This window comes from Sebastes fasciatus, chromosome 6 (assembly GCF_043250625.1).
Source record: "Sebastes fasciatus isolate fSebFas1 chromosome 6, fSebFas1.pri, whole genome shotgun sequence".
Taxonomy (NCBI): domain Eukaryota; kingdom Metazoa; phylum Chordata; class Actinopteri; order Perciformes; family Sebastidae; genus Sebastes; species Sebastes fasciatus.
Window position 1 is genome coordinate 1,968,132 of NC_133800.1, and position 27,388 is coordinate 1,995,519.

The 27,388-nt window shown below is 42.2% G+C and overlaps 1 protein-coding gene across 3 annotated transcripts in view; it reads left to right on the forward strand.

Moving 5' to 3' along the window:
* The window catches only part of fbxl17 (F-box and leucine-rich repeat protein 17), a 298,794-nt gene that overhangs the window by 187,563 nt on the left and 83,843 nt on the right, over positions 1–27,388 (forward strand). For all 3 annotated transcript variants that reach the window (XM_074637127.1, XM_074637128.1, XM_074637131.1), the window contains one exon: positions 19,912–19,988. In XM_074637127.1, coding sequence (XP_074493228.1) covers positions 19,912–19,988 — 77 coding nt within the window. The remainder of the gene's footprint in view (positions 1–19,911; positions 19,989–27,388) is intronic.

The following is a 27,388-nucleotide window of genomic DNA, read 5'->3' on the forward strand; positions in this document are numbered from 1 at the left end:
ATGTCTAACCTCCTATTCACACGCTGCTAGCCTCATCAACAGAGGGCCCTTTGTCCCACAGCAGTCAAGGAGATGGACAGTACAAGATAATTGCATTCGGACAATAACTGTCTCCTCTGTTTGTTTGAATGTGTACAGTCTCTTTGGGATGAAATGGTAGATGAGTGTGTCTGCGTAGGAGGGAGGGAGGAGGGGTGAGTGATTCTGTGTCTTTGTGCTTCTCTGAATTTCTCTATCTGTATGCACATATGAATGAACGGCCTCGATAAAAGATTGTTGGAGCTGTATCCAATAGTGAGCTGTCATCGACTATCTCAGAGGTTGAATGCTGACTGGCGAGGACCAGACAGTGAAGTCATAACTTGACTGATAAGATTCTTCAGGAGCTGCTATTAAATCCAGAAAACCAGCAGGAAAAGGCAGCAAAGAAGCCGAATGGATGTGAACGACAGGGAACGGTGCTGAATGGCAGCATCTGAACTATCAGCGCCCATAGACGCTCACTCATTTCCTCCCATGATGTCATTCCTCTATGGTTCAGGTGCGCTCTGTTGAAATACGAGAGAACATCATCACATGTTAGAAAGATGTGTGCAAGTGTGTTCAGAGATGTTCTCCATCCGCTATGTAGGAGTGTATTTTTGTTCCATAAACACAACAAATGTTGACGTATTTTACGTTAAACTATAAACCATACACACCCTGAGCATGTGAGATCAGACAAATGTTTTTTTTTTAAAGTAGACAGTATATTTTTGGCATCATTGGGTCAAAAATTCCATGATAACCTTTCAGCATATTGTAATTTAAGTGTTCTGAGAGAAAACTAGACTTCACCTCCTCATGAGTCTGTTTTCATGGTTTAAAAAGTCTAACCCGGGACGGAAGACTTTGGCCAATCACAGGTCATTTCATTGAGAGAGCGTTCCTATTGGCTGTGCTCCGGCTGGTGGGCGGTGCTTGGTATTTCTTAAACTGGTCTCAACATGGCTGCCGGGTCACAAACTTTCTCATTTTACAGCTAAACAGTACACTACAAGATGATTCTGAGAACATCTGAGGAGAGAAATTGCGGCTCTCATAGACAGCAGATGGACTGCAGACCTCAGATCAGCTCTCACTGCTTGTTTTCCTCCCGTCTGTGAAATCTTGCAGATGCCGTCAGGAGCACCGGAGGACACAGAGGCACATGATTTTTTTTTCAGATTACCTGTCTCATGTACTACTGTCAGGATATAGAGACCGCTTTATAAAAATAACTTTTTTTAATCACATTTGCTCCATTTCTACCCACTGCTGCTTTAAGGGAAGTTTTGAAGCCTTGAGTTTGTAATTGCTGTCACTGTACAAGAGCAAGAACTTGGGTGGAGCTGAGTGTGACGTCAACATCAATGACACACCTGTTAATCAAGCAAACACAGCCCTTAATACTGTATATCCCTATTTACTATTCAAATAATATGACATTAGTTAATATACATCTCAATAAAATGCAGTCCAGTTCAACACCACTACTAACTGTGACCTCAATGCTAAAACATAGAATTGAATAAACACATGTACAGTTTGACAGTGTCATCAAAACCTGAACATTACAGGGATCATAAGAGTAGACTTTATCATAGAATAGTTGTATTGGATTGACTGCACAGGTGTACCTAATAGAGTTCCCTCTGATTGGCGAAATCACAAAAGGATTGCACGTTTATTAATGCATTTATATATTCATTTGTTAGCCTGTTTATGTATTTGTTTGTGTGTTGTTGCAGATAGCACCCATCTTACATTACAGAGGTAATGTGTTTTAAATTACTTTAGCTTTTAACCTTTGTTTGTGGATGCCAAATATAAATCATGTATATATTATATATATATATATATATATATATATATTATATATATATATATAGTAGTAGTATAGTAGTATCTATATTACAAATGAAAGTAAATAAGTGAAAATGTTTGGGTGAACTTCCCTTTGACCCAAAGCACATTGCCTAATCTAGTCCCTAGCTGTAGGCAACAAGGCATTCTGTATTAGATCCACTTCAAAGCTATGCAGTCCTGCTGCTTAATGTACTTCTCAAGGCATAGGACGGGGTGGATGGGGGTGGGGGTCGGGGGGTTAGATTGTTTGGTTTTGTAATGAATAGAGTGGTCCGGGGAACGTCAGCCACTGTTGTCAATTATCACTACTCTCTATGAGCCATACTTGACAGAGAAGAATCACAGCCGGCGCCTGGATCACTTTCTCACTCACTCCGCCTTTCCTTCCTCAGTCTTTCTCCCATTCATTCTCCCGAGCTTCAGAGTCCCATTGTGCCTCCGTCTCTTGGCATCCCCTCTTTCTTTCCTTTCAGACGTTCACCCACTCCATTTAAATCTTGTTTATTCTTGGCTGCACCTTTTTTAGTTAAATTTTCAGTATATAAATATATTTCTCGTCATTCTAGTATTCCTCTCCCTATTCTCTCCTCTCCTCTCCTCTCCTCTCCTCTCCTCTCCTTGCCGTCATATCTTTTTCTCCACAGAGGGTGTAGTGGGGTTGACAGGCAGTGAGCTCACAGTTGTAACCTCCCTGCCACCATGCCAGGCGAGGCGCCACTTGAGGGTTTGGCTGCAGATTGAATAGCTCCCAGAGATGTCATATTCAGACAGCCTCCCTGAATTACATTTCCTGGTCTTCCTGCCTTGTTGCCTGCACGCCTCCACCAATCAAATAGCCCGGGGTTGCCATGTGGCTGCTCACTCTACTCTCCCTGTATCCCCCCTCCCGCTCCCCCACTCGCCATCTCTGGGGTGTGTCCCTCACAGAAATTATTCCTTCACCACTTGTCGGGCGATCCAACCACTGCGAGGCAGACTAGCAGATGGGCAATCTGATTGGCTGTCAGCTTCTGTTTATTTCCTGGTTGTCGGGATGTCAGATGAGATAAAACATTGTTCTGCTGCATTTGTCATGTCCTCTCTGTGGGGTTCATGAGAAATGAGAAAAGTTGGGGTTATAGGACACGTAGTGGAACAGATTGGCCCACGGCTGTCAGACGTGTCACTGCATAATTCTTTTAGATACATTTTCTTTTTGACCACCTGTCTTTGTTACACACTTCATAGCTATTATACCTGCCATGATTCACCAATGTCATCAGAACCTAATAATCCATAATTGTGGAAAAAGCACCATAAATTATACAATTTGGCAGCAAATGATGACTTCTTTCAGTTCAGACATTAGGTCACTCGCAAACTGTGCTGTAAAAGAAAATTTGGCAAGAAAATAATGATCTTAACATTTCAGTAAAAACAATTTCTTGAAAGTGTATACAATATATAAACCCACAGGAGTTCAGCTGAAAAATTGAATAATTATGGCATGTGTTTGGCCCAGGCCAGTGATCCTCATTGTGGTTTCCTTGTTACTGTGTATGACCTGATGTGGCCAGAAGGTGGGTTATGTGAGCTGGAGAAGGAAAGAAGCCCGTTGAGGTTTTATTGTGAGGGAGTGGAAGAGAGCCTCGGCTCATATAGCTGTCCCTCTATAAATTGATTAATGAGGAACAGCTTCATGTGGAAAACAGAATGGATCACACACCACACAGGTACACACATGTGCACACAAAAACACACACATGGAAATACTCATGTGCACACGCACACAAGCATCCACGTGCACCCTCTGGAAGTGAGCAGAGTTTGGCTTTCAATGCTAACAAACAGGTGGTGGATCGGACATTCATACCGACACACACACATATACATAAACACGCACACGCACACACACGCACGCACGCACGCACGCACGCACGCACGCACGCACACACACACACACACACACACACACACACACACACACACACACACACACACGCACACACGCACACACACATACACACAGACCTCAGGTGGTGGATTGAGCTCCCATGCTGTGTGGATTTGTATCAAAGCCGAGACATAAAACTGAACTGGCAGACTGGGAGCCGTACCACTCCAACCCTCCAGTCTGCTGCTTTGGGTAGACTTTCTGTACGTGTGTGTGTGTGTGTGTGTGTGTGTGTGTGTGTGTGTACATGGTTGTTTAAGTATTCGAGAAAATAATGTATGCAAGGAAGTGATTTTCACTTGTGTATTAGTGTGTGTCTTTGTACTCAAAACTTCTTTTCTATTCAGATTTTGGCTCCTGTTTTTCCGATCAGCCCTCCAGCTTTAGGTACAGCCCTCTCTCCGTCCGTCCTTGAATGTAAGCTGGATACTGGAGGGTGCTGAAAAGTTGTTGGATTACAGAGAGCATTATTGCGGGTTGAAATATGTTAGTCTTTATTTGGGTGCATTATCACCCTGCACAATTAGGATTGTCTGAATTCACTCTGCATGACCTCACCTCGCATGATGGAGGTGATGAACGAAGCATGGTCAGGTTTTTACTGTGGTAATGAGGCAAAAAGGAGCCATGTGCACAACCGCTTACTCATGCACATATATGTTCACACACATATGGTGAAGCACATCTACACAAGCATGTCATGTACGCGGATTCACAGTATGCTGATTGTTACGGAGGCATGCAAACATGCTCACATGTCACTGTAATGCTTATTATGGTTGTTTATGACGGTGGAAATTAACATTCTCTATGGTTTTGTCTCTTAAGGGGGGGATGATACGGACTATAAATCTACTTGATCTGCGTACAGTGTCACGGCGTATTACACACCCTTAAATGTGGCTTCGTCTTGCAGTGATAGCGATACCACATCATTGCGTCTTTACACACACGCAAACTCGCACACAGTTGGCGTACAAATCCCAGCTGCATAGCTCCCCGTGTAGCCTGTCTCCGGCCCATGCTGAGTGTGTAATGAGCAGAGCTTGAGTAAGATTAAGGCAGATATTGTATGGCGTTGGAGGATTGGTTTCACTTTGAGCCTTGGTATTGTGGCAGAGCGCACTCCAGTGCTTCAGCTGGCAGGCTGAATGACCAGCGGGATCCCCACCGTTAGGCTGCTGTCATTTGTCATAGCGTTTTACTCGACACTGCTAATGTGTTTCGTGGCAAACACGTACCACACATCGGGGGGTATTTTTTCTTTGGAAATGAGAACACTGTCGTAAACTGTAAGGAAGCGCGCTGGGATGATGACCATGAAAGGATGAGAGGCAGCGTTAAAGAGAAAAAGATAGTAGGGATCGAAGGAGGGGTTGTTTGGGAGGAGAAAGGGGATATATGATGTGGTTTGTTGGCTCCCTGTGAAGCACATGAAGAGGGTAGAGGGGAAGTGAGAAGAAGGTGGTGTTATGGGGGGGAGGAATCAAAGAGTGCACAGAGTTTAGAGAGCGGAGAGAAAAGGAGGATAAACGGAAACAGAACGGCTGAAAGACAGGAGAAGAAGACGGGATGCTTAAATACAGGGGTGAAGAGAAAAACATGGAGAGGGAGGGAGAGGAAGAAAGAGAGGGTCCAAGGACTGTTGTCATCTGGAATCTATAGAGAATGGATGGGCACCATGAAGAGGCTATAATCACATCCATCAACAACACTGTCTATTAAAGCCTGTTCTTCTTCTACTCTTCTCGTCTTCCTCCCTTTGTCTCTCCAAACCACCAGCCGTGGTCAATTCTCCAGCACACTAAATAGAAGATCTTTGTGGGGATGATGACTATAATATCAATAGTTTTGGTAAAAGAAAGAGAACAAAGGCTATACATCTGGTTCCCCATCCTCTTGAACTGCATCCTCTTCCTTGTGTTCTCAGGTGAATGTACAGCTCATCGACATTCACTCTTTTACAAAGATGGACGGAGACGATACCAGAGACAAAGGAGAAAGTGATTAACCTCTACACCAGTGTTTGGAGTGAAGTCATTATTACGTCTTTAAGTTTTGTTATGTTCATATACTGTACATACAAATATAAGAGAATACAACTTCGTTGTCCACCAAAGTGGAAAATATTCTTGGCACCCTATCAAAACACACAGCACTAACCACAGTACTGACAATAGAAATACACTATGTAATGATATATAATACACAACCTTTGAGAAAAATAGGCTACCTAATGAAAGGGGAAAAAATATTATCTTTATCATTTTGTTTTTTTTCCCAATTAGTTTAGATTTTATGTCCCCACGCACTCAAACGTTTTTTATGTCTTAGACCAAACTTTCAAAATGTAATCATAATACCGATTAAGCATATGCTTACTTTAATTTATACTCTCAGATGCCATTGGAACTATTTGTATTCTGAAACTTTTCAACCAAATTATCCCATCTGTAGATTTATGCACTTTTTAATGATGCCGCACAATTTTATATTTTATAGCAAATTGTTTCGCGGACGCCCTGGAAGCCATGGACCCCACTTTCAGAATCACTGTTTTATACAGTTCAATGCAAGTGGATGCTGGCCACTGCAGCTGACAGTAAAACTGTGTTCACATTAATAGTTCAGAAAATATCTCCAATAATTCAGAGTGAAGGGAAAAATGGGGAAAAAAAGTACAAAAGTGCTGCTGAGCATGCACCACAATCTAAGTAGGGGGGAAATCATATTAAACAGAAATAATAAACAGAAAAAAGTGTGAAATTAGTTTTTGTATCACATCAATTAAATTTTTTTATAGATCAGAATGAACTGCTAATTTGCCAGACCTTTTGGGGTGAGTGAGGGGACAAAAGAGATGAGAATGAGCCCTATTTTTACAGTACTGTATATACAAGCACCTAAAGTCCCCTGGACCCCCCCTCCGTCTGTCTCCTCCCCCATTCTCCTCTGTCCTCCTCTTGCCTAAGCTCTGTCTGCTTAGCCAGTGATAAGCCACTGGAGCGTCGCCTGCTTGAGACTGCTTCAACAAATTCACTTTGCTGTCAAGCTAATAGGATTTTGTTTCTTCAGCCCGTGCTACAGTATAGATGGCATCTTTGGACATGAGGAGAAAGAGATGAGGTTTGGTGATGAAGAGGCATTATGAGAGAAAGACAGCAACTTCAAGGGGGATAAACTACACTTCTGTCTCCCTTTCTTTCTTACCTCTCGTCTTCCGTCCATCCCCCCCTCCTCCTCGTCCTCCTCGTCCTTCTCCTATAGCATGAAAATCTCCTCACTTTTTCTTGGCGTGGGATCAAACAGTGCGTTCCGTTGGGGAATTCATTTTGGATTCTGGCTTTTTCAAGGAGTGTTTTGGCCAATGAGCTGGCGAGCCAAGCAACATCTGTTTTCATGAATACCTAATGGCCGTGTGTCACCAGAGTCAAACACATGCACCGAGAGACGCTCCCACTGTTATTACCATCATGGTTATTTAGCCACCAGTTTCTCATTAGGATCTTTTCCCTTTTTCGTCCCCATGGAGGAAACAATTGGATTAGCAGCTACTTTTTACACTATATGCTAGGGCCCTCTGCCTATATACTACAAATGATTTATTTTTCAGGTGGATGTGGGGGTTTTATTTGTACTGTGTGTTGTCTTGGTAAGGTGTGATGCTTTAATAATATGATAACACCACCAAGGGAATAGGAAGGCATTATGTACTGTAAATCAAACAGGACAATTCAGTGATAATATCCAGTAGGAGAGGGTGTTAAGGTATAGAAATAAGGTGCCTGTATTAAAGTAACAGAATTTTTTTTGCCTAATGTTTTGTGTAATAATAGTTTCTTAGACCGTGCCACTGTTTTAGGTTGTTAAAGTGCGACCCTTGCTTATGTTGCTATGGCTACAGTGGCAGACAGAGGGTCTCCAGACGTCAGAGGTCAAGAGTCAGGGTTGATAGTTACCAGGGTGAGGAGCAACTCTAAGCAAAACTTGGAGTTTTTATTACATGTGGAATGAAATATGAAACTCACATATATTCACCTTTTCTAGTTGACTTACCGTACAGCGCTCTGACCTCATCTTGGCAGTATTTGGAGCCCTGTTTTCCTGGAACAACATTTTCCAACTGAACAATTATATGTGTATGCATGTGTGTGTGTGTGTGTGTGTGTGTGTGTGTGTGTGCATGTGTGTGTGTGCGTGTGCGTGTGTGTGTGTGTGTGTGTGTGTGTGTGTGTGTGTGTGTGTGTGTGTGTGTGTGTGTGTGTGTGTGTGTGTGTGTGTGTGTGTGTGTGTGTGTGTGTGTGTGTGTGTGTGTGTGTGTGTGTGTGTGTGTGTGTGTGTGTGTGTGTGTGTGTGCGTGGGGCAGTGACGATGGTTCTACTAGACATGCTGAACTAGTTTCATGGACGACCTAACGTCTCGTAAAGTGATGAGACAGAGTGTGACGACGTGATCCGGCATAGCTGTGGTTGTAGTGTGGTTGTCGCGCTCCATCTCTTTAATGCTCTCTTTCCTTTCACACTCCTCCTTTTTTCTGTGTTTTTTTTTCTCTCTACTTCTCTTGCGCTTTATACACATTGCATTCTGCTCGTGTGTGTTTTTTTTTAAGCACAATGTAGTCGAGGGCAGTCGTAGCGTGGTCTACTCACGTCGGAGAAAAATCTAAAGTATTGTAACCTGAGGAAAAGAGTCCGTACTGCCTGAATGACAGGAGCTACAATGTGTGCAAAGGAAAATAAAAGAATGACGGAAGCCACACTGGAAAGCACACATTTTCCCCCATCGATCAGCAACCCTGTCCAGTTCGGTATCTACTGTTTCTGCTCTCCCTCAGTCTTTAGAACAGTGTGAGTCCATTGATCAGGCTTTGTCATCCTGGTGTGTGTGCTAGTACACCAGTGTTCCTAATGAAGCCGAGTCCGCCCGGCCGAGCTGCAGGAGCAGCAAGCAGCAGCACCAAAAACGCAACAGCTCATTCGTTCTCAACAGGAGCCGACTTATGAGGCAAATTCAGCGTAATTAAAGCCAGTCTGTGTAATTGAAGCATTCCTCTCTCGATCATAGCGGCGAGGAAATTACACGCCGCAATATGACTTGTTGGGCCATTGTACAGCATTTGTTGTGGTATAATTCAGTGGCCTCCCACCCTCTCATCCTGTCCTCCCCCATTCTATCTTCATCCCCCTTCTCCCTTCCTCTTCATATCCATTAGCCTAATGAACACCCTGCAATTTCCTGCCACCGGGACAAACACGCTACACAGTATTGTTCTCCTCTCTTTTCTGTGTGTATGCACATCCATGTGGCACTCCCGCATGTGTGTACCGGTGTGTTTGCATGTGTGTTTGACAGAGAGAGCGGGCGGCAGAGAACGTAAGCTCTCATTAAAATAGATGGCGGTAATCAAAGTGCAGAGCAATTAGCCATGGCTGAGTGGGCGGGAGGGTGTACACTGTGTGTTACCGGGTGCCATTGTGTCAGGCCTATTGGTAAACACCGTGATAGTTCACCTCTCTCTGCATGTGGACACGGAGCAGAAGAGTTACGATACGCAGCCCCGAGGGGCACGCTCACCTCAATTTATCACCGTCAGACCGCCTGTTTTCTTTAGTGTCTGAAACAAGATGCTGTTATTACACTAGCTGCTAGTTATTGGTTGTGTTATCTGCTCTTCATAATGAAATGCTATGGTGTATTTTTGACAGGATTTTAGAGAAATAGGAGCCTGTTTCAAAAACAAAAAGCAAAAAACTATGCCTGTCGATTAAAATATTTAATAATCACAAATTAATCAAATTTTTTATCCGTTCAAAATTTACCTTAAAGGGAGATTTGTCAAGTATTTAATACTCTTAACATGGGAGTGGACAAATATGCTGCTTTATGCAAATGTATCTATATTTTTATAGAAAAAATACTGAAATCATAACATGGCAAACTGCAGCCCAACAGGCAACAACAGCTGTCAGTGTGTCAGTGTGCTGACTTGACTATGACTTGCCCCAAACTGCATGTGATTATCATAAAGTGGGCATGTCTGTAAAGGGGAGACTCGTGGGTACCCATAGAACCCATTTACATTCACATATCTGGAGGTCAGAGGACAAGGAACCCCTTTGAAAATGGGCTAGAATGACATGGTACCAATGGATTCATTAGGTTCTCTAGTTTCATATGATGCCAGTATCTTTACTGTAGCTTCAAAAGCTAACCCGCTACAACCTCTTAAAGATCAATTGCGTTAATGTGTTAAAACAAATTGGCGTTATCACATTAACTTTGACAGCCATAAAAAAAACATTTATCAAATTCATTTCCTTCCACTTTTGATAGCTTTTTAGAAATGAATGTCTCAATAAAAAAAGAAAGCATTTGCCAGTTTAGAATCCACTTCATTGGAGCCTTGTGGTTAACATGTACACCATATAACCGCATCGTAGTGAAACCAGTAGAGGTTCTCTTTGTGATCACACGGCTGGACTGTATTTACTTTGCTTTTTTGGGTACAAACCAAAGTTGTGTGCTATAAATTGTGAGTTTTCTGCAAAATCAAAATACACAAGCCTAATTGAAGCTGTGGATGCCATAATCAAACACATGTACATTGTGCTGAGTGAGGAGTTTTAAGTAATTCCCCCCCGCTCTACCTAACTGCATGCTTTATAAACAAAGAGAGACACAGAGAAAGCAGATGCGTCTGCTGCTTTTATTCCCCACAGTGACATCTATCATGGGCAACCATCTCGAACCTAACTGTTCGTCTCACATGGGCAGAGCTCCACTAACTTTCTCTTGCACTCACACGCGCACACACACTTGCACAGGCACAAACACCACTGTGTCAGCGCCGACCTGAGGCTGTAAGTCTTATCGCCATCTGCCACAGGGCAGTGCTCATCTTCTCCTGAGTTATTTATTGTGTTATGGCTGCAGTGGGCTGACCGTGGAGGCAGATAGGGGCATGGCATTGCTTTACAGAACGGCTTTGCTTTCCAGTTGTTCATTTACAGGTCAGTGTCTCACTTGCGTGTCCTCTAGGAAGCTGCTACGGTGCAACTGGTAAAGGAGCCGCAGATGCAGAGTGAAGAGCTATGAGAGATCCACATGTGAGCGATGTCGGGCCAGTTTGTTTTCCTCTGGAGCTGCTTTAAAATGCTGTTTGTGCATGTGCATCACGGAGGCTCGTCAGCGTCGGCAAGGCAACAGGCTGTCCATTTGGATGGGCTTAAAGTGAATAACTGCCACTTAACCTCACAAAGTGCTTAGTTGGCTTTTCCCCCTGGTTTCTGATGGACAAATCAGCTGGTTTGTGAGGGACACTTGTTTTTGGAGATGGTGAAATTGTTGGCTGATGCTGTACGTAATAACAGCCATGAGTTTACAGGTGGATATATATCTCCAGAAGTCTTATGCACTTTTGAACTCAATATTGTTTAATGTGCAGCTCTAGAACTGCTAAATGGCCATTTGCTCAGAGTAGAACTGCCGTCTCTATATTGAAACTTTTGCCGTTTGTGGAGTACTAGAAGTGTTTTACTCTGCAATTACAGAATACTTAGAGCTGGATGAAATGCTTCAAGCATTTAAAGAAGCCAACCTCCACTGAGGATGAGAGGAGACGGCAGCACATATCAGGGCCTTGATGTTTCTGCTTTCCGTTGGCTGTGTTGACCTGAAAAGTGTGCTCGCCTCTCCTTTCCCAGACAAACAAAGAAACAAAAGCACAGGTTGGACAGGGAAGTCGAGGATGATGGGCATTTTACAGCTCCAGTTACGACCCCATCGGCACATTTTTGAGCAGGCCGATGACAAGCTGCTGGAATGCCCCGCAGTTTTGCAGAGTCGTTTGAAAACATGATTAACGGCGGTGGAACACAATAGGAATGTGATTCTCATTTGAGCGGTGGGTACGGCCGGCTAGCCTGGGAAATCATCCAGGCCCTAATTGCTGAAGCAGACCCTGATTCAGACGACTGGAACTTACACACACACACCAACCGCACACAAATACACACGCTCAAACAGATAGGGATAAAAAAGTGTATCTGCAAATTCTTATCATAACAATAAACAGATATGGGATATGTCTGTGAGCTCTTTGTCACAGTTACATTTCACAAGTTACAATAGTAAGTGCGAGCTTGCCCGGGGCTAGTAGATCTGGCTGCTCACTTGCCCAATCAGGCAAATTGTAAAAGAATAATTAAAGCCATTGTTTTTTTCCTAAGCCTATGATGGAAATAGCTAAGGAGTGAGCTTTTTAAAATGATTTTGAATGTGCTCTATAAATAAAATCAACATGAGCCATCTCACTTCCTCCTCATCTCTTTGTGGAGAGTTGCACATGCACTGTACCGATCGGGCTCTTGCGAGAAAATGAAGTGCAAGCGAGCATTCCAATGATCCTGGAAACAGGAGTTTAGTCGGGTGGCGTTAGAGAAGATGTGGGTGAAACGTCAACTATCTATTGGGCTGTTTGCCGCTAGTTTCAGAACAAGACGGAAAAAAAATGACAATTAACTTTAGTCTTTGTTGTTTTTTGTTAACCACTAATAAATAAAACCCAATTGCCCAACCGGGCCAGTTAAAGAAAGATTAACGTTGAACCCTGGTAAGCATGTTTTACAAGTTTTCATTTTATTGAATATTTTACAGTCAAACCCATCTTGAATTACATATCATGCAAAGAAAATGAAAGATGTGGATTTTGAAGCGCATGTAAAGCAACATGTTTTTCATTTTTCATTTTTATGACATCTATAAAATCCATAGGATGTAATGACAAAATGCAAACATGCCAAAATGATTGTGATTGATCTATTTGTCTCAGATAATTTTCACTTCTGTTGAAGTTATTCTTCTTTCTGCTATTTTAAATCATTTTAAGCAGCAAACGGCTTCTTCAAGATAAGAAAATGAAATATGATTGCTTCGCTGATATTTTGTTGAGAACACAACTTTAATTGCACCCCGAATCAGCAACAGAACAATAGTCCAAGTCCACATCAATTACCAGAGGGTCAGCAATTTCAAAAGCAATGAACGTGTTCCCTCACATTCAATAAAAGCTGTATTGCTCCATTTTAAGATTGTTGCTGAAGTATTTGCTTACTCAAGGGCTCTTTTGAGGTATTGGATATTTTTATATCCATTTATATTAGCCCAATGAAAAAGTCTTAAAGTCTTTTTTTTGTTCCGAGGATTCCAGAAAGTCAGTGTTGCGCATCGTCTGAGGAAGCAGAACCGTGCTTCCTTACACTTGTGTATGGATTTATGGGCGATATAAAGAAAATTTACAGCAAGAATCATTTTGCAAGAGCGTTCTCCTAAGAAGTATAAACCCCCGTCTTGCCTTGCTCTCCTCCTCTTTGCTGCTCCGCCCTTCCATTTCATTAAGTCTAAAGACAGCCATGGAAGTCTGAAGTCTCGTCTGTCACCGCTGCCTCCTCCTCCTCCTCCTCCTCCTCCTCCTCCTCCTCCTCCTCCTACTCCTCCTACTCCTTTTATGTTTTCATCCTCTCCCTAGACCTTCAACCACTTTTCTTTATACATTTCATGCTTACTTTCTTTCTTTTTTGCCCTCTTCTCTTGAAAATCATCCATTTCTATTTCCCTGCTCCTTTTGTGTGGCCAGACAGCCGTGTAATTGTGGGCCGTGTGAGGAGCGGGATGAGACGAGGCCTTGTGTTGGCCAGCAGCACCGTGCTAGTATACCTACCTACAGCCATTCTCCCAGCAGCCTCTTTGTTCCTGCTCCATTGTGACGGGCTAGCTAAAGAGAAGCGCTACACATGTTGTTTGGCTGGAAGACTGTCTGCAGTCTTTGTGATAAATATGGACTTCTGTTTCTCTCAAGTATTGTTACTATTCTTCCTCTTGCTGCCTGTCTGCTTGGATACCTCTGGCTGTGCTGCATAAAAGAAGATTAGCTTCACCTCTGAGAGACACATGCACTCATTCGCACAAGCACAAACAACACACGCACACGCACACGCACACGCACACGCACACACGCGCACACACACACACACACACACACTGGGTTGTCCCTCACTCCCTTTGTCCCTCCTTTCTTGTCCCACATGTCCTTGTTGAGTCTCACTGTAGACTCTTTACAGTTTGACGTATGGAAATTGTTCAGTAAGGTGGTTGGAAGTCTCCCGTGAGACTTTATGAGAGCAGTTTTATGACAAAAATGAAATTGTAATCCAGTGGACTTGTGTTGGACTATAAGAAACAAGGTGCTGAAGCAAAATGATTGCACAATAAGTTTTGATCAGACCATTTTATTTACAGGATGCCAGTCAAAAAATACTAAATAGCAAAATAAACAAAATGGAAAATAACAAAAATGAGTATACAGTGCAAAATATGAATCTGAAATAACCATTCAAATATTTCTAATTTAAAGTATGACCATTTCAACAAGCTCATAGAAAAGATTAGGTTTGATCAAACAGTGAGCTGGGATTAAGGGATGATCACTAGGCTTTGTCTAAGTCTAACCTCTGGTTGTACAACAAAGCACACACATGAAGCGGATACAGTCAAAGGGCAGTTGTCCAATAGGGCAGCTTTAAGCAAGGTACTGATACCTGGGCTTTGGGTATCAGCCTATACCGAGTACTGATCCCATACCAGTGTTGAATTAGTAAGGTGTATCCCTCACCGTGTGGCAGTGATTAGGATCATTCTTTTATGTGTCTGGCTTGACTTAAATGTTGCTTTCCTAACTTTGTAAAACAAAATGTAACAAATGAATACATAGATTTAAATGTACTGAATTGTATTAAAATAATAAATTGTTATCCAGAAACTTGGTAAAAAAATCTTCAAAATGATCAGGAATTACAAGAGACGACATTTTAAATGCAGCAACAAATTAGTCAAAACTTAAACAGGCATTCAAATTCCAGTATATACTGTAAACATAGCATTGAATTGTATCGAGTGGTTTGATTGATACCCATATCGGTGCATCCCACAATATACTGTAGAGCTCAGATAGAAACAGTACTCTGCTGGTTGGTCAATGACGCTACGTGCTAATCCTCTTTTTTCTTTTAAACACAGGTCAAGGCTGTAAAGTCCATAAAAGCTTGCATACTGTAGAATATATAAAGTGTTTTTTAAAAGGCTAGTTGCTAGTTTTCAGAGGTGTTGATGACTCAGTAGAGCTCCTTGCTGTCGGGATGAAGGTGAAAAGGAAACTATGTATAAAGTATCACTACCTTGGCCTTACCTAGAAAGTCCATTTCCTAACCTTCAATATAGTACAGATATGATTTAATCCCTCTGATAATACTGGGTTACCATTTCCCTTTTATTATTCAGGAGCTTCTGTGAGTTATATAAAAAGAACTCTTCACAATGATGCTATTCAGTAAATAACATTTTCATAAGATGACCTATGCTCATTTTACTGGCACTAAGGACTGAGTAGTAATCGGGCCACAGTAATTTCTGAAATCTAAAATAATATTCAGTAAACTAAGTCACTGTACGGAGCCGAGGTTGGGCTAATATGGTCCGAGAGCAAATTGAATGCTGGGAAATAAAAATGGATGTTTAAAAAAACGTCCCGGCTCCTCCGTCGGTCGCATTTGCACCTCGATCTACACACCACTTAGCTCGTCATACCTTCGGGCCTCATTTACATGTAAAGAGCCTGGAAAATGCTTTCGTTAATCACAAGATAAATTAGTGCTGATGTAGTTACCATGGTTTCAAACTAAGCTACATAATTGAGTTTTCTTTTTTATAAACTCCAAGGGAAGAGCAATTATGTATCAGCAAGGCAAATTAGTGTATTTTTTTTTTTTTTCTCCTGACGCTATGAACATACTGTATACGTAGCTACATCTGCACCTCTTTAAAGAGATTATTGGAGTGTTACTTCCTGTTACAAGAACTCTGCAACATGTTACCTTGGTTATTAAAGCTGCATTGGGTAGAAATGGAGCAAATATGATTAAACAAAGTTATTTTTATAAAACGGTCACTATATCCTGACAGTAGCATGAGACAGGTAACCGGAAAAATGTTCCTCGGTGTCCTCCGGTGTCCTCCGGTGTCCTCCGGTGTCCTCCGGTGTCCTCCGGTGTCCTCCGGTGTCCTCCGGTGTCCTAATGGCATCTGCAGGATTTCACAGACCGGAGGAAAACAAGCAGTCATAGCTGATCTGGAGTCTGCCGTCCAGCTGCCATCTATGAGCCGGCTGTCAATCACTCACCAACTCCGAACAAACTTCCAAACTAGGCGGCGCTGATCAAATATGAATCAGTATTCTGTTACTGTAATGTCTATTTCTCTCCTCAGATGTTTTCAGAATCATCTTGTAGTGGACTGTTTAGCTGTAAAATGAGAAAGTTTGTGACCCGGCAGGCATGTTGAGATCAGTTGAGGAAATACCAAGCACCGCCCACCAGCCAGAGCACAGCCAATAGGAACACTCTCTCTGTGAAATGACCTGTGATTGGCCAAAGTCTCCCATCACAGGTTTGATTTTTTCTCAAGCCTGTAAACAGAGCCATGAGAAGGAGCAGAAGTCTAGTTTTCTCTCAGAACACTTGAATTACAATATGTTGAAAGGTTTTTATGGATTTTTTGCCCAATGATGCCAAAAATATACTGCCTACTGAAGGTTTAGGTAAAAACCCTTTTCTCTCTTTCAGGTAGGAGATGCGTTATATCAATTAGGACGTGCTCTTTATTTACTATAATTCAGCTTCTTATCCTGCAGAGTGGAGTCCAACAAAAGCTAAACTCTTTGGCAGGCAGCATTAGCTGGCTGGCAAGGAAACAAAATTAAATATAAAATACGTTCCAGAGTTAAGCAACGTCCTCAAGGTCCAGTTGTGTTGCTCCAGTAAGTCAATTTAGATAGAAAATGTATGCGTGACTTTGTGTTTAAGGAAGAGAAATTCCCCCGAATCCCAGACATGCCAAGAACCGAACCAAAGTTTGATTTAGTTTGTATGAGACTGAGATAGAGAGAGGAGTGACGGTTTTATTGTTTACCTCTAGCTGTTTGTGCCAACAGCGTGGTGACAGTGAGCCAAACACACACTGACCCCTGATGATCCTCTCTCCCTCCTGCCTGCCGTTAAACATGCAGTCCCTTAGTTGTCATGGAGACGGTTTTATTGTCCTTTTATTGGAAAAAAGTGGCCTTGAGCTGTATATTAGCTAGATACATAACTATAACAAAAGGCTTTGTGTGGACTTTTTTATGCCTCCATAATATTTATAAGAGCATCTTTTGCCCTCTGTGGTATAGCTGACACTTTCTCGCCTTATTCACTTGTCATCATAATTTCCTCCTCATCTTCTTGCACTCCTTCGTCTTGCTCATTTTTCTGTTATTGTTCAAAATCCTCCTAATTAACCTTCCGCTCAACTTACCCTTCATTTTTGTCATCTTGTACTGTCTGCCTCCTCTCCTCCTCCACTTAGCCTCTCTAAACGACACGTCTTTTTCCACCGTTTCCTGAATCTCTGCCGACACATCTTCCAGTCTACCATTTGACTGTTTTTCTTTCTCACATTGTATCCCCATCTTGATCCCGGTCCTCCACGCTTTCTTTGTCACTTCATTAGTTGCTCCTCTTAATCCTCCATACCTGCGTCATCGTCCCTCCTTTTTCATTTTCTTCCTTCCTCTTTCAAATTTTTTTTTTCTTTCTCTTAAATCTGTCATTTATTCCCTCATTCTCCTCTTCATCCTGCTCATTCCTCCCTTTTTCAGCATCATCAGCAGCTTCTCCAGCTCGACCACCTTGTCATGCTGTTGACTTGCTCTCCACTCTGCATCCTAATGTCCTCCCTTCAGCGTTATCTCCTGTAGCATCGCCTCTGTCTAAATGCTCAGTATGCACACCGTGTCCAACCGGGGCTTTTGTCACCGGCTCTGTACATTATTGAAAGCGAGCAGATCACTAATTCATGTCAGCTGAGCCTTGTGGGGTTTGAGTGGAGGTGGGAGCTTGTTGCTTCTTGAAGGCCTTTCATGTGGCGTGATCCATGCCTTAGCGTTCACATCCCTCATCGCTGCTCCGGCCTCCCTCGTCTCCTCTGCCGTCTCCTCGGTCCACTCATTTCACCTCACTCCGGCCTTATTAATGGCCTCTTACTACTTCTTTTCCTCCCTTGTTTCCTTAGCTCCCAGTCTCCCATGATGTACCTCCTCTGTCTCCGTTCAACCTTTATAGAGATTTTTTACTCACTCCGTTTCCTGCTGTACTCGCTTTCCATCTCTCCTCACTCCCTCCCTCATTCATTGATGTCTGATCTAATTGCTTCAGCTCTGACCCTCGGGACCCGGGCACAGTGTAACAAGCTCCCAGAGGATGCACTCTGCCTCGGCCTTCGCGGCTGCATCCCTGAATCGCTATTTTCGGTTTATCTGTTTCCTTACCGACTAATCCCATTGCATTCATTCATTAGCAGCTCTAATGCCATATAGCCCCAAGACACATGACATGATATTGTGATTCTGCTGTTGATGTAATCTAAGGCTGGCCGCAGCACAAGGTTGGGTCAGGGATGACCGATTGCAACAGGCCTTTCTCTATTTTCAAGAGTTTTTCTTATTCACATCTCACAGAGAGAGAGAGAGAAAAAGAGTGGAAGATAGAAAAAGGAAGAAGGGCGGGACGGAGTTAGTGGCAGGGAGGAAGAGAGAAACATAAACAGGGAGCGGTGGGAGGACAATGAAAAGGGAGGAAAAGAACAACCTGAGAACACGGAGAGGCTCGCAGGGCCACCGCAACAGAAATATAATAGAAAAGGTGAAATATGAAGATGCAGCCCAGTGAACTAAAGCAGATAGGATAGTGCACATTTTAACAGCTTTGGCTACGCTCAGAATTTTAGAAATATGACACACATTTTAACTTTTCTCCCACTGACATCTTTTTCCAACTGGATCCTACGGTGTGATATGTCACACATCAAGTGACATCCATGGATTGTGTCATCTCAAATGAATACTGGATGCAAAAACACACAAACTTACACATCATGCTTTGTTCAAAAGGAAATGTTGCTGTACAGAATCCCCTGTTGATCTGCATCCTATTTTCAGTCCTGTTTGCTAGATAGCGAAGATGCAGCTTTTAAAAAACAAAAACAAAAAAAAAACATGAAAGAAGGGAAGCTCATATTCTCTCAACAAGCAAGTAGATAGCGAGTGACTATGAGCAATGCATTTCAGAATTACCCCAGTTGTCAGTCATATTGCGTGAAAGTGTATGAGCACAAATATCGTTCCTTGTTTCACTTTGACATGATGGAAGACAGCTTGACATCGCTTTTTTCCCCCCTCTGCTTTCACATTAAAGCGAGAGCTGTACAGTATATACTGTATGTGTGTGTGTGCGCTTGTCTCATAAATATTCATGCTAGAACATAAAGATCAAAACATTTTCTCCTGAAGGTTAATGAGTCAAATGCGTTGATCAAAATCTAGTTGTTGCACACACTCTTCTCATTAGAGGCATTTAAAGAGAATCATTTGATACAGATACTCTGATCTTCCTCTTGGCCCTCCCTGGTGTATACTCTCTCTCTCTCTCTCTCACACACACACACAACACACACACACACACACACACACACACACACACACACACACACACACACACACACACACACACACACACACACACACACACACACACACACACACACACACTGTAGGTCCTTTGGGCTCAGGCACTGGGCTGAATGCAGATATCCCTCTTTGAAGTGAGCGAGCTCACTATATATGTGCGTTTGTACATGCATTCACATGCACAAAAACACACGAATACCCGCGCTGTGTTTGTGCATGCTTCTCTAATCAGATCAGGTGTTTAATTATTGATGTATGTGTTAAAAGAAGCTGAATATGTGAACGGTTTATGACCCTGCAGCTGTACTGTTTAACCTTTACTGCGTGCGTGTAACAGAGGGAGTTTACTGCACGTGTTTCAGTGTTTTTGAGGCAGGTCGAAATTGCCTTCAAGCTAAAGTGAAACGCAATATACAGAACAAAGATGCCTCAGGTGACACTTTAAACATTGGCTCTTTCTCTCTGTGTCTCTCTGTAGGTGTGTGGAAATCATCGCCAAGGAGGGCAGAAGTCTGAAGGAGCTCTATCTGGTGTCTTGTAAAATCACAGACCACGGTAGGATACTTTCCATCACTGTCCCTTTGTTGCAGTCAACCTCCAACATTATCATCATAACCGTTATTACCCACAGCCACTACCATGATTCAGGACTCATTTGATTTTACGACTCGCCCCCTTATGAGCCCCGCAAACAGTAAAAATATGATTGAAAAGTTTCGCACAGAATAAAGTAATGTATCTCTTTAGTGCAGTTCATATTGTAATTTAAAATAGAAATGTTCTAATCTGTACCAAGTCAGAAGCAACACTTAAAACAGTTGGTGACAGCTGCCTTTCTGTGAAGTCATTAGTACTGTGACTTCAGGAGGAGCATTGTTTCAGAGTGCAGTATGTGACATATGCGCTGACTGCTCCTGGCAGGTTTTCTATGCGTTTGCTTGTGTTTGTGGATTAGATGTATTTGTGTTGTCTGACAGGAGACATACATGCTGTTTTCCTTCTCAGGGTACAGCCTTTATATCCCTCCAGCATCCTCTCCCGTCTTTTATTTTGTTTACACTGCCTCCCTCCTCTGCTTGATTCCATTCTGCCATATGTTTTGCAGAATATTTGAGTCTTTTATCAGCTTCAGTACAATGCACAGTCGGAGTACTTCAATACTGAAGCATCAGGAGTTGCAATGCTGACTAACACTGCTTGCCCAAATGATTTGATTCCCTGTGTGGCAGTGTTTGTCTGTTTAGTTGTTGCCAAGCGGTTTTGTGTTTGTTTGTGTGTGTGTGTGTACCCTGGGAGTTCCACAAATGAAAGCGTATGGGTGCCTACTTTTTTTTTCAAGAAGTACTCAATAGAACACAATCTGAAGTTATTTTTGTCACTTATTTTTGTTTTGGATCCTCTTTGAGATTCAGAATACCCACCGTGCTCCAAACGAAGATCTAACTGGGATGAAATGTGTTTGCTTGAGGTTGATTGTTTAATTTGACTTTTGATTCAAATAGATTTGCCTGTTTTTCTCTTCCTCTTATATTACGTTAATCACTGTTGTCTGAACGAATCGTCTATTCAGAATTGCACAAAGGGACAATGAGATAAACTAAAGGGTCTTCTGTAGAGTTTTCTTAAATCGGCTACTTAAGGTGAGTTTATATTTCTTTTGAACTGAAGAAAGTAAGTGGCCTGTGCTTTTGATAGTTAGGCTTTATACCCGCTTCTTGTGTTGGATAATATTGCTTCAGCTGTTTGTTTTTTAACTTGCTGTTGTCTGAATGATAAGCCCATTGAAAAGTGCACAAAGGGACTACTGAGATAAGAGACAAGCAAGCCTTGTGCTTGTTAGTCCCTCTGTGTTTTCTTGAGAGCTTAGAGAGCTTAGGCCGGCTCGGGAGCTGTTTTTGTGTGGGCCTGTGAAGCCCATTGAGACGTTGTATGTGATGTTGGGATGCACAGATGAACTTGACACGTGTGATGCTCTATTATACCCTCTCCATACTGGGGCCTATCTATGCATGAGGTGGGCTTGAACATGTGCATTCATATTCATAGTAGGGCTGTGTATTGGCAAGAATCTGGCGATACGATATGTATCATGATACAGGGGTTACCATTCAATCATTTGCGATATATTGCGAGACTGAAAGAAAAGCAATAGGCCTATATAATGATTTTTTACATCTAATTTTAGGAAAACTGTCATAGTATAAAGAACACACCATATACATCAAATCTGGATTAAAAAAAGTTTACTTTTTTAGGCAATCTGTTACAGTGGGATCTGCATTTGCATTTATCAAACATCACATCACTACTTTGAGAGAGGGTGCAAATGAAATAATGTATTGACTGAGTTAATCTTTGCATGTAAACTATTCATTAAAAATGTATGGTGTTTTTGAGAATCAATACAGTGTCACAAAACATAATATTGCAATACTCGATTTTTTGGATGTTTTCTTACACCCCTAATTCATAGAGACTTGTTTCAGTTTCAGTTGTTTTGCTTGTCCATTTGATTCTCTCTCTCTCTCTCTCTCTCTCTCTCTCTCTCTCTCTCTCTCTCTCTCTCTCTCTCTCTCTCTCTCTCTCTCTCTCTCTCTCTCTCTCTCTCTTGCTGTCTTAGCTGCTTGTTTCAGTTGGGTAATTGTTTAAATGTGTGCAAACTGGGAGCCAACAGGAACTCAGCTGGCTTGGCCAGAGGAAGTCTCTAATGTGCATACTCTCAACTAGCTCTAGTGCAAGCCTGAAAATTGGTTTTGGCGTATGTGGGCAGTAAGCAACTGTCAAAGAAGTGAATCGGGCGACGTCTTGGAATGCTGTAACCAGTTTTTCTAATACTGACCCATTCCGATTTATTGGCAAGCCACCTCATTATCTGACTGGGGGATGAGACAGTTAGCAGTTTACAGCTCCAGCTGTTGGCTACTTTTCTGACGGAGCTCGATTACCTCTCATCTTTTTTCCTCTGTATGCTACCACTTTTTGCCCGTCCTGTCCGGTTAGTGGTTTAACTAAGTACAACAGATATGGAAAAAGAGGTTTAATGTCAGGCACTAATTGTCAGAGGTTTCAACAAAGTTGTGTTTATGTCGCGTGTGTTAGTGTAAATGATTACCCTCCAACACGAGCTGCAGCTCGCTGCTGACTTCTGTGAGTTACAGTGACAATAATCACCTTGACCTCTCTGAATCTGAACCTCGACTGCGTGCGAGTGTGTGTGAAACGTTATGTGGGCGTGTGTCTACTGGTGTTTGATTAATGACTCCAAGATCACAATAGTACATTAAACCAGGAATGCACACAACCACCCCCCTATATGTCCCTCTCTCTCTCTGTGTGTCTCTAATCATTTTGACCAAGATGAATTGGTGATATCTGATCTTCTTCCTTCACTAATGACCCCTCCGGCCCCTTCTGGCTGATGATGGGATCTGTGTGTGTGTGTGTGTGTGTGTGTGTGTGTGTGTGTGTGTGTGTGTGTGTGTGTGTGTGTGTGTGTGTGTGTGTGTGTGTGTGTGTGTGTGTGTGTGTGTGTGTGTGTGTGTGTGTGTGTGTGTGTGTGTGTGTGTGTGTGTGTGTGTGTGTGTGTGTGTGTGTGTGTGTGTGTGTGTGTGTGTGTGTGTGTGTGTGTGTGTGTGTGTGTGTGTGTGTGTGTGTGTGTGTGTGTGTGTGTGTCCTTCAAGGATAGAGATGCCTGTTGTAGGAGCTCTGTGCTCTAACAGAATGATTGGTGGATTTCCTGCTTCAGCCTCTGATAAATTAAATAACAGAAATGAGATTTTACATCAGCCAGGCCGGCCCCCCGTTTTTTCCGCCCATCTCCCGTGCTAATTATTTTTATTAATGGCCTCTCTGAGTGCATTTGAGATGTCCACAAGCCTCTTACGTTTGAGTGTTCTGTTTTTTCCTCCCAGCATTTGCTTCCTGTGTGATTTTACAGTAGCTTTGAGGGCAGACAGACAGAGAGACATAAAGACAGGTTTAGATGACAGAAAGAGAGAGCTGGGCAACGTGTAATTTTACTCCCAACGCAGATGGTTTTGGAGATTATTTTTTGAGGAAGAGGAAACAAATGGAAAAAGCGAGGATAGATCTTTTTTGGCGTAATGATCTCACTGAAAGCCCTATTAGTGCTGTGACTTCCTCACTTCCTAGACTTAAAAACACATGAAAACTAATGAGCTTGAACAACAGTTTGGTTGAATTCAAGGCAGCATAGAGACTTGTAAAACACCTGGATTCCACACTTTAAATATTTCATGAGATTTATGCATTTTCAGTTTTTTCACACCTGTAACTAATGATTGATGATGAATAATGGTCACGCTATAGTTCACATGCACACATGTGTATCAACACTGTAATATGTTGTCCTAAAATGTAAAAATAGCAGAAGGTGCATTCCTACTACAATGAAAAGACCTTAAACAACAACATGATTTAGTTATGTCTGATAATCAGACACCAGGAGTACCCTGTAGTTCTTGGACTCCAAAAACAGAATCCATATGGAATACATTTAGCATTACCCTGGGAGGGGACCCAAGGTTATTTAGATAATACAACTCATCTTTTCATATGGGGCCCCTCCAGCTGCAGGCCTCTGAGCAATTTCAAGTGTTGACCCTTTGTGTAAGAGTCCCTAATCTACAGAGTGCCTACTTATCACCGCCTCTTCTACACTTCCAGGGCTGCAGACACACGTTCCAACACATTCAGGAATTATATATTTAAATGTCCTGTTACAGCAGTTAAAGTGGCGATAGACTGAGTTGGAGAAGGGATCTGGAAACAGACTGAGTGTGATGTTGATTTATAAAAAATAAAAATAAAAAATCCCACATGGCATGCTTATCTCTTTTAAAAAAAAATCAAAGTAAAGAAAAACAGGCCTCTGAGAATCTCCTGAGATTGTAATAGTTTGAGACAATGTTGAGGAAGTATTGATAAGGAAATAACATTTAAAAACAATGTCTCTTTCCCTTCTCTTCCAGTACCTGACAAAATACCAAGCGAAGTTTTAACTCTTCACATGTGGTATAACAAAGCAAAAGTTTCTTATTCCCGTCAGCATACAGATGGCGTGCTCTCAGTTTGCCCATCTCCCCATCAGAAATCAAAGTGCCAGTATAACATTGGTTTGAAAGCTGATCCTGATGAGAAACCCTACTCAGCCTCGCTCCCAGTGCTAATCAGATCTCTACACCACCACTGTCATCCTCATTGAGCGACCCATACACATGAGGTGGTCCGTACGGCATCTTCAACACACCTGGATAGACAGTGATACCTCCTTGTCTTCTCTTTTTTTCTTACGTGTGTGTTTTGCATTCACATGCAACCATTTGTGTGTCTGCGCTGTGAGTGTGTACATCTCCCTGCACTTATCCTGTCCCTTGTAGTCCACCCGCTTTATCCCGAGACAAAAAGAGAGACCTTGGCACCTCCGTTCTTTACATATGGTAATTCTCCTCTTTCACCCGCACGCCTCCACGCCATCCCTTACCTTGTCAGTCATGGCCTCCTGTGTACATCTGTGCGAATACAAGATGGAGTGAGACACCTGTGGGAGACTATGTTTGAGCGAGACGGAAGAAAAGAAGCAACTTTGGTCTGCTTTTAGAGGACTTCAAGCAGAGCTGCTATAGAGTTGCGAAGTGGGAGGGATTATTTCAGGCTTCCAGACTGATGGAAGTCAAAGTCCTATTCATTTATTGCATAGACGGTGTTAGGTGACTGGCATTTTGAGCACTTCCAAGTCTTAGATGGGCACGAAATTCTCAATGTGAGCACTTTCAAACGACAAACAAGCATAGTTCTGTTATATGTGCTGCTAACAGCAAATGAAGGCCAAGCTTAGCTACACTTTTTAGAAACCTGATAACATATTCAGCTGTTTAAATAAGTCTGTGTTCATTTGCATACATGGTGTATAGTTCTCAATAGAGCGATGCAGGAATGACGTATTTTTGTAGGCCAACCAGGCAGTTTAAGAATCGCACAGGTCCCCTCGACAAAAAGCTAACGGGATTTCTCCGTTGGGTTTTGGATTATTGCAGAAAATCATCTCTCTGGCAAACAAACGTTTATGATACCTACAAGTTTTGTTCAGCAAGAAAATCTCCACACATGAACACCACTTTATGATTTTTGAAGTGTGAATGCAATCGCCAGAGGTAAAAAGTTAACGTTGGGCTATAAACCAACTACACCACGGTGGTATGAGCGTGAGTATACACAACAAGGCTGTAAAGGAGGACGAGTCGGTGTGATGACGTTTCGTAGTCTCATTTAGCCACTTGTTAGCAACAGCCTTTAAACTTAAACACTTCAAAATTCACGACTGGGATATTTCCTGGCATGTTTTATATCTTAGAACAAAATGTTAAAATCTCTTTAAGCTTTAAGCTTGTGTTAACCAAAGACCTTATTTCAGGCATCTCACTAAAATCCCATTCAACAAACCTATTGACTTCCAGACGAGGGAACCAGAAGTGCTAAAATGCTAACTAATTTCCGTGTTTTAGGACTCATTCCTGCAGCACTCTGTTTGCAACTAGGGGTGGGCGATATATCCAATATAGTCGATGTATCGCGGCTTGTCCCACACGCAGTATATAAAATGACTATATCGCGAACATCGACTACAAATGGTCATATAATGTTTTTAAGCCACCCCGCCGGCATGAGACTCGCTTTGGCATTTCCTTCTCTCCCTTCGGCTCCCTCTCACACACACACACACACTTCACACACTAGTCACAGACTAGTCACAGACTCCGCCTCCATCCAGACCTCTCTCCTGGGCGAGTGTGTGTGACGTATTCGGCCGGCGTGTTTTTGTTTATGGAGGGAAGCAGTGGAGAGAGAAAGCCCGGAACCCGGAGAAAGCGAAAGAACTGAAGTGTCAAAGCGAGTACGGTAGCGAGAACACGACCAAAGCAACCAGAACCAGCCCAGAGGCAAATGACTCTGGCTTCCTCGCTTTCCAAGACAATCCCATATGACAAAAAAAGTGCAAAATGCAAAGAAATCATGGCCGCTGTAAACTACATCGCAACATTAGCGTAGTTGAAAAGCTCAGATTCAAAAGACTCATTAAGACACTTGATCCAAAATATGAACGTCCAGCTAACAGAACCAAAGCTGTCAGCCTGAAGAAGTGGACCAGACTGCTCTGGCCATACAGCAAGCTGCACCTCACGATTGGTGAGTCTTTCTACACTAGTGGGAAAATAATAATTTTTATTACCAGCAATGTTATAACAGCTTACTGGTAAACATAACAATAAGTTACTTTACACTTATTACACGCCATTAAAAACGGTGTGTGTGTGTGTGTGTGTTATGTATTTATCAAAATATATAAAGCATGTATTGCCAGATAACTATTTGGTTAAAGTGGATACTGTTTTGTTAAATTGAACTTGTGATTTCCCCCTTAATGCATGAGATTAAAATAGTTCCAATAGAAACCACTAATGAATATAAACAAGAAGGTTTTAATGCAGACATATGCTGCAGGGACTACAAGAATCATCATATTGGTGTGATTGTATGCATCAAAGGGTTAAATCGAGTATTTATGAAGTGCTTAGAGGATATTTGAAAATATCGCGATATATATATCGTGTATCGCGATATTACCTAAAAATATTGCGATATTATTTTTAGGCTATATCGCCCAGCCCTATTTGCAACTATGAAGCATTTAAAATGTGCTACATCTAATCCATCCGCCATACCAGAGATGAAATAATTCAAACCAATAGCCATAACGTAATCCTAGTATAGTGAAATCATCCAGGTTCCTCTCGTGGTTCTATGTTGCGGAACATTAAGGACATAATTAATGGGAATTAAAAGTAGGAGAACTACTTCCTGAACTTCCTGGTACTTTGCAACTATATCGCTCCTAATAAGAAATGTTGACAACGACAGCCCATCTTCCAGACTGT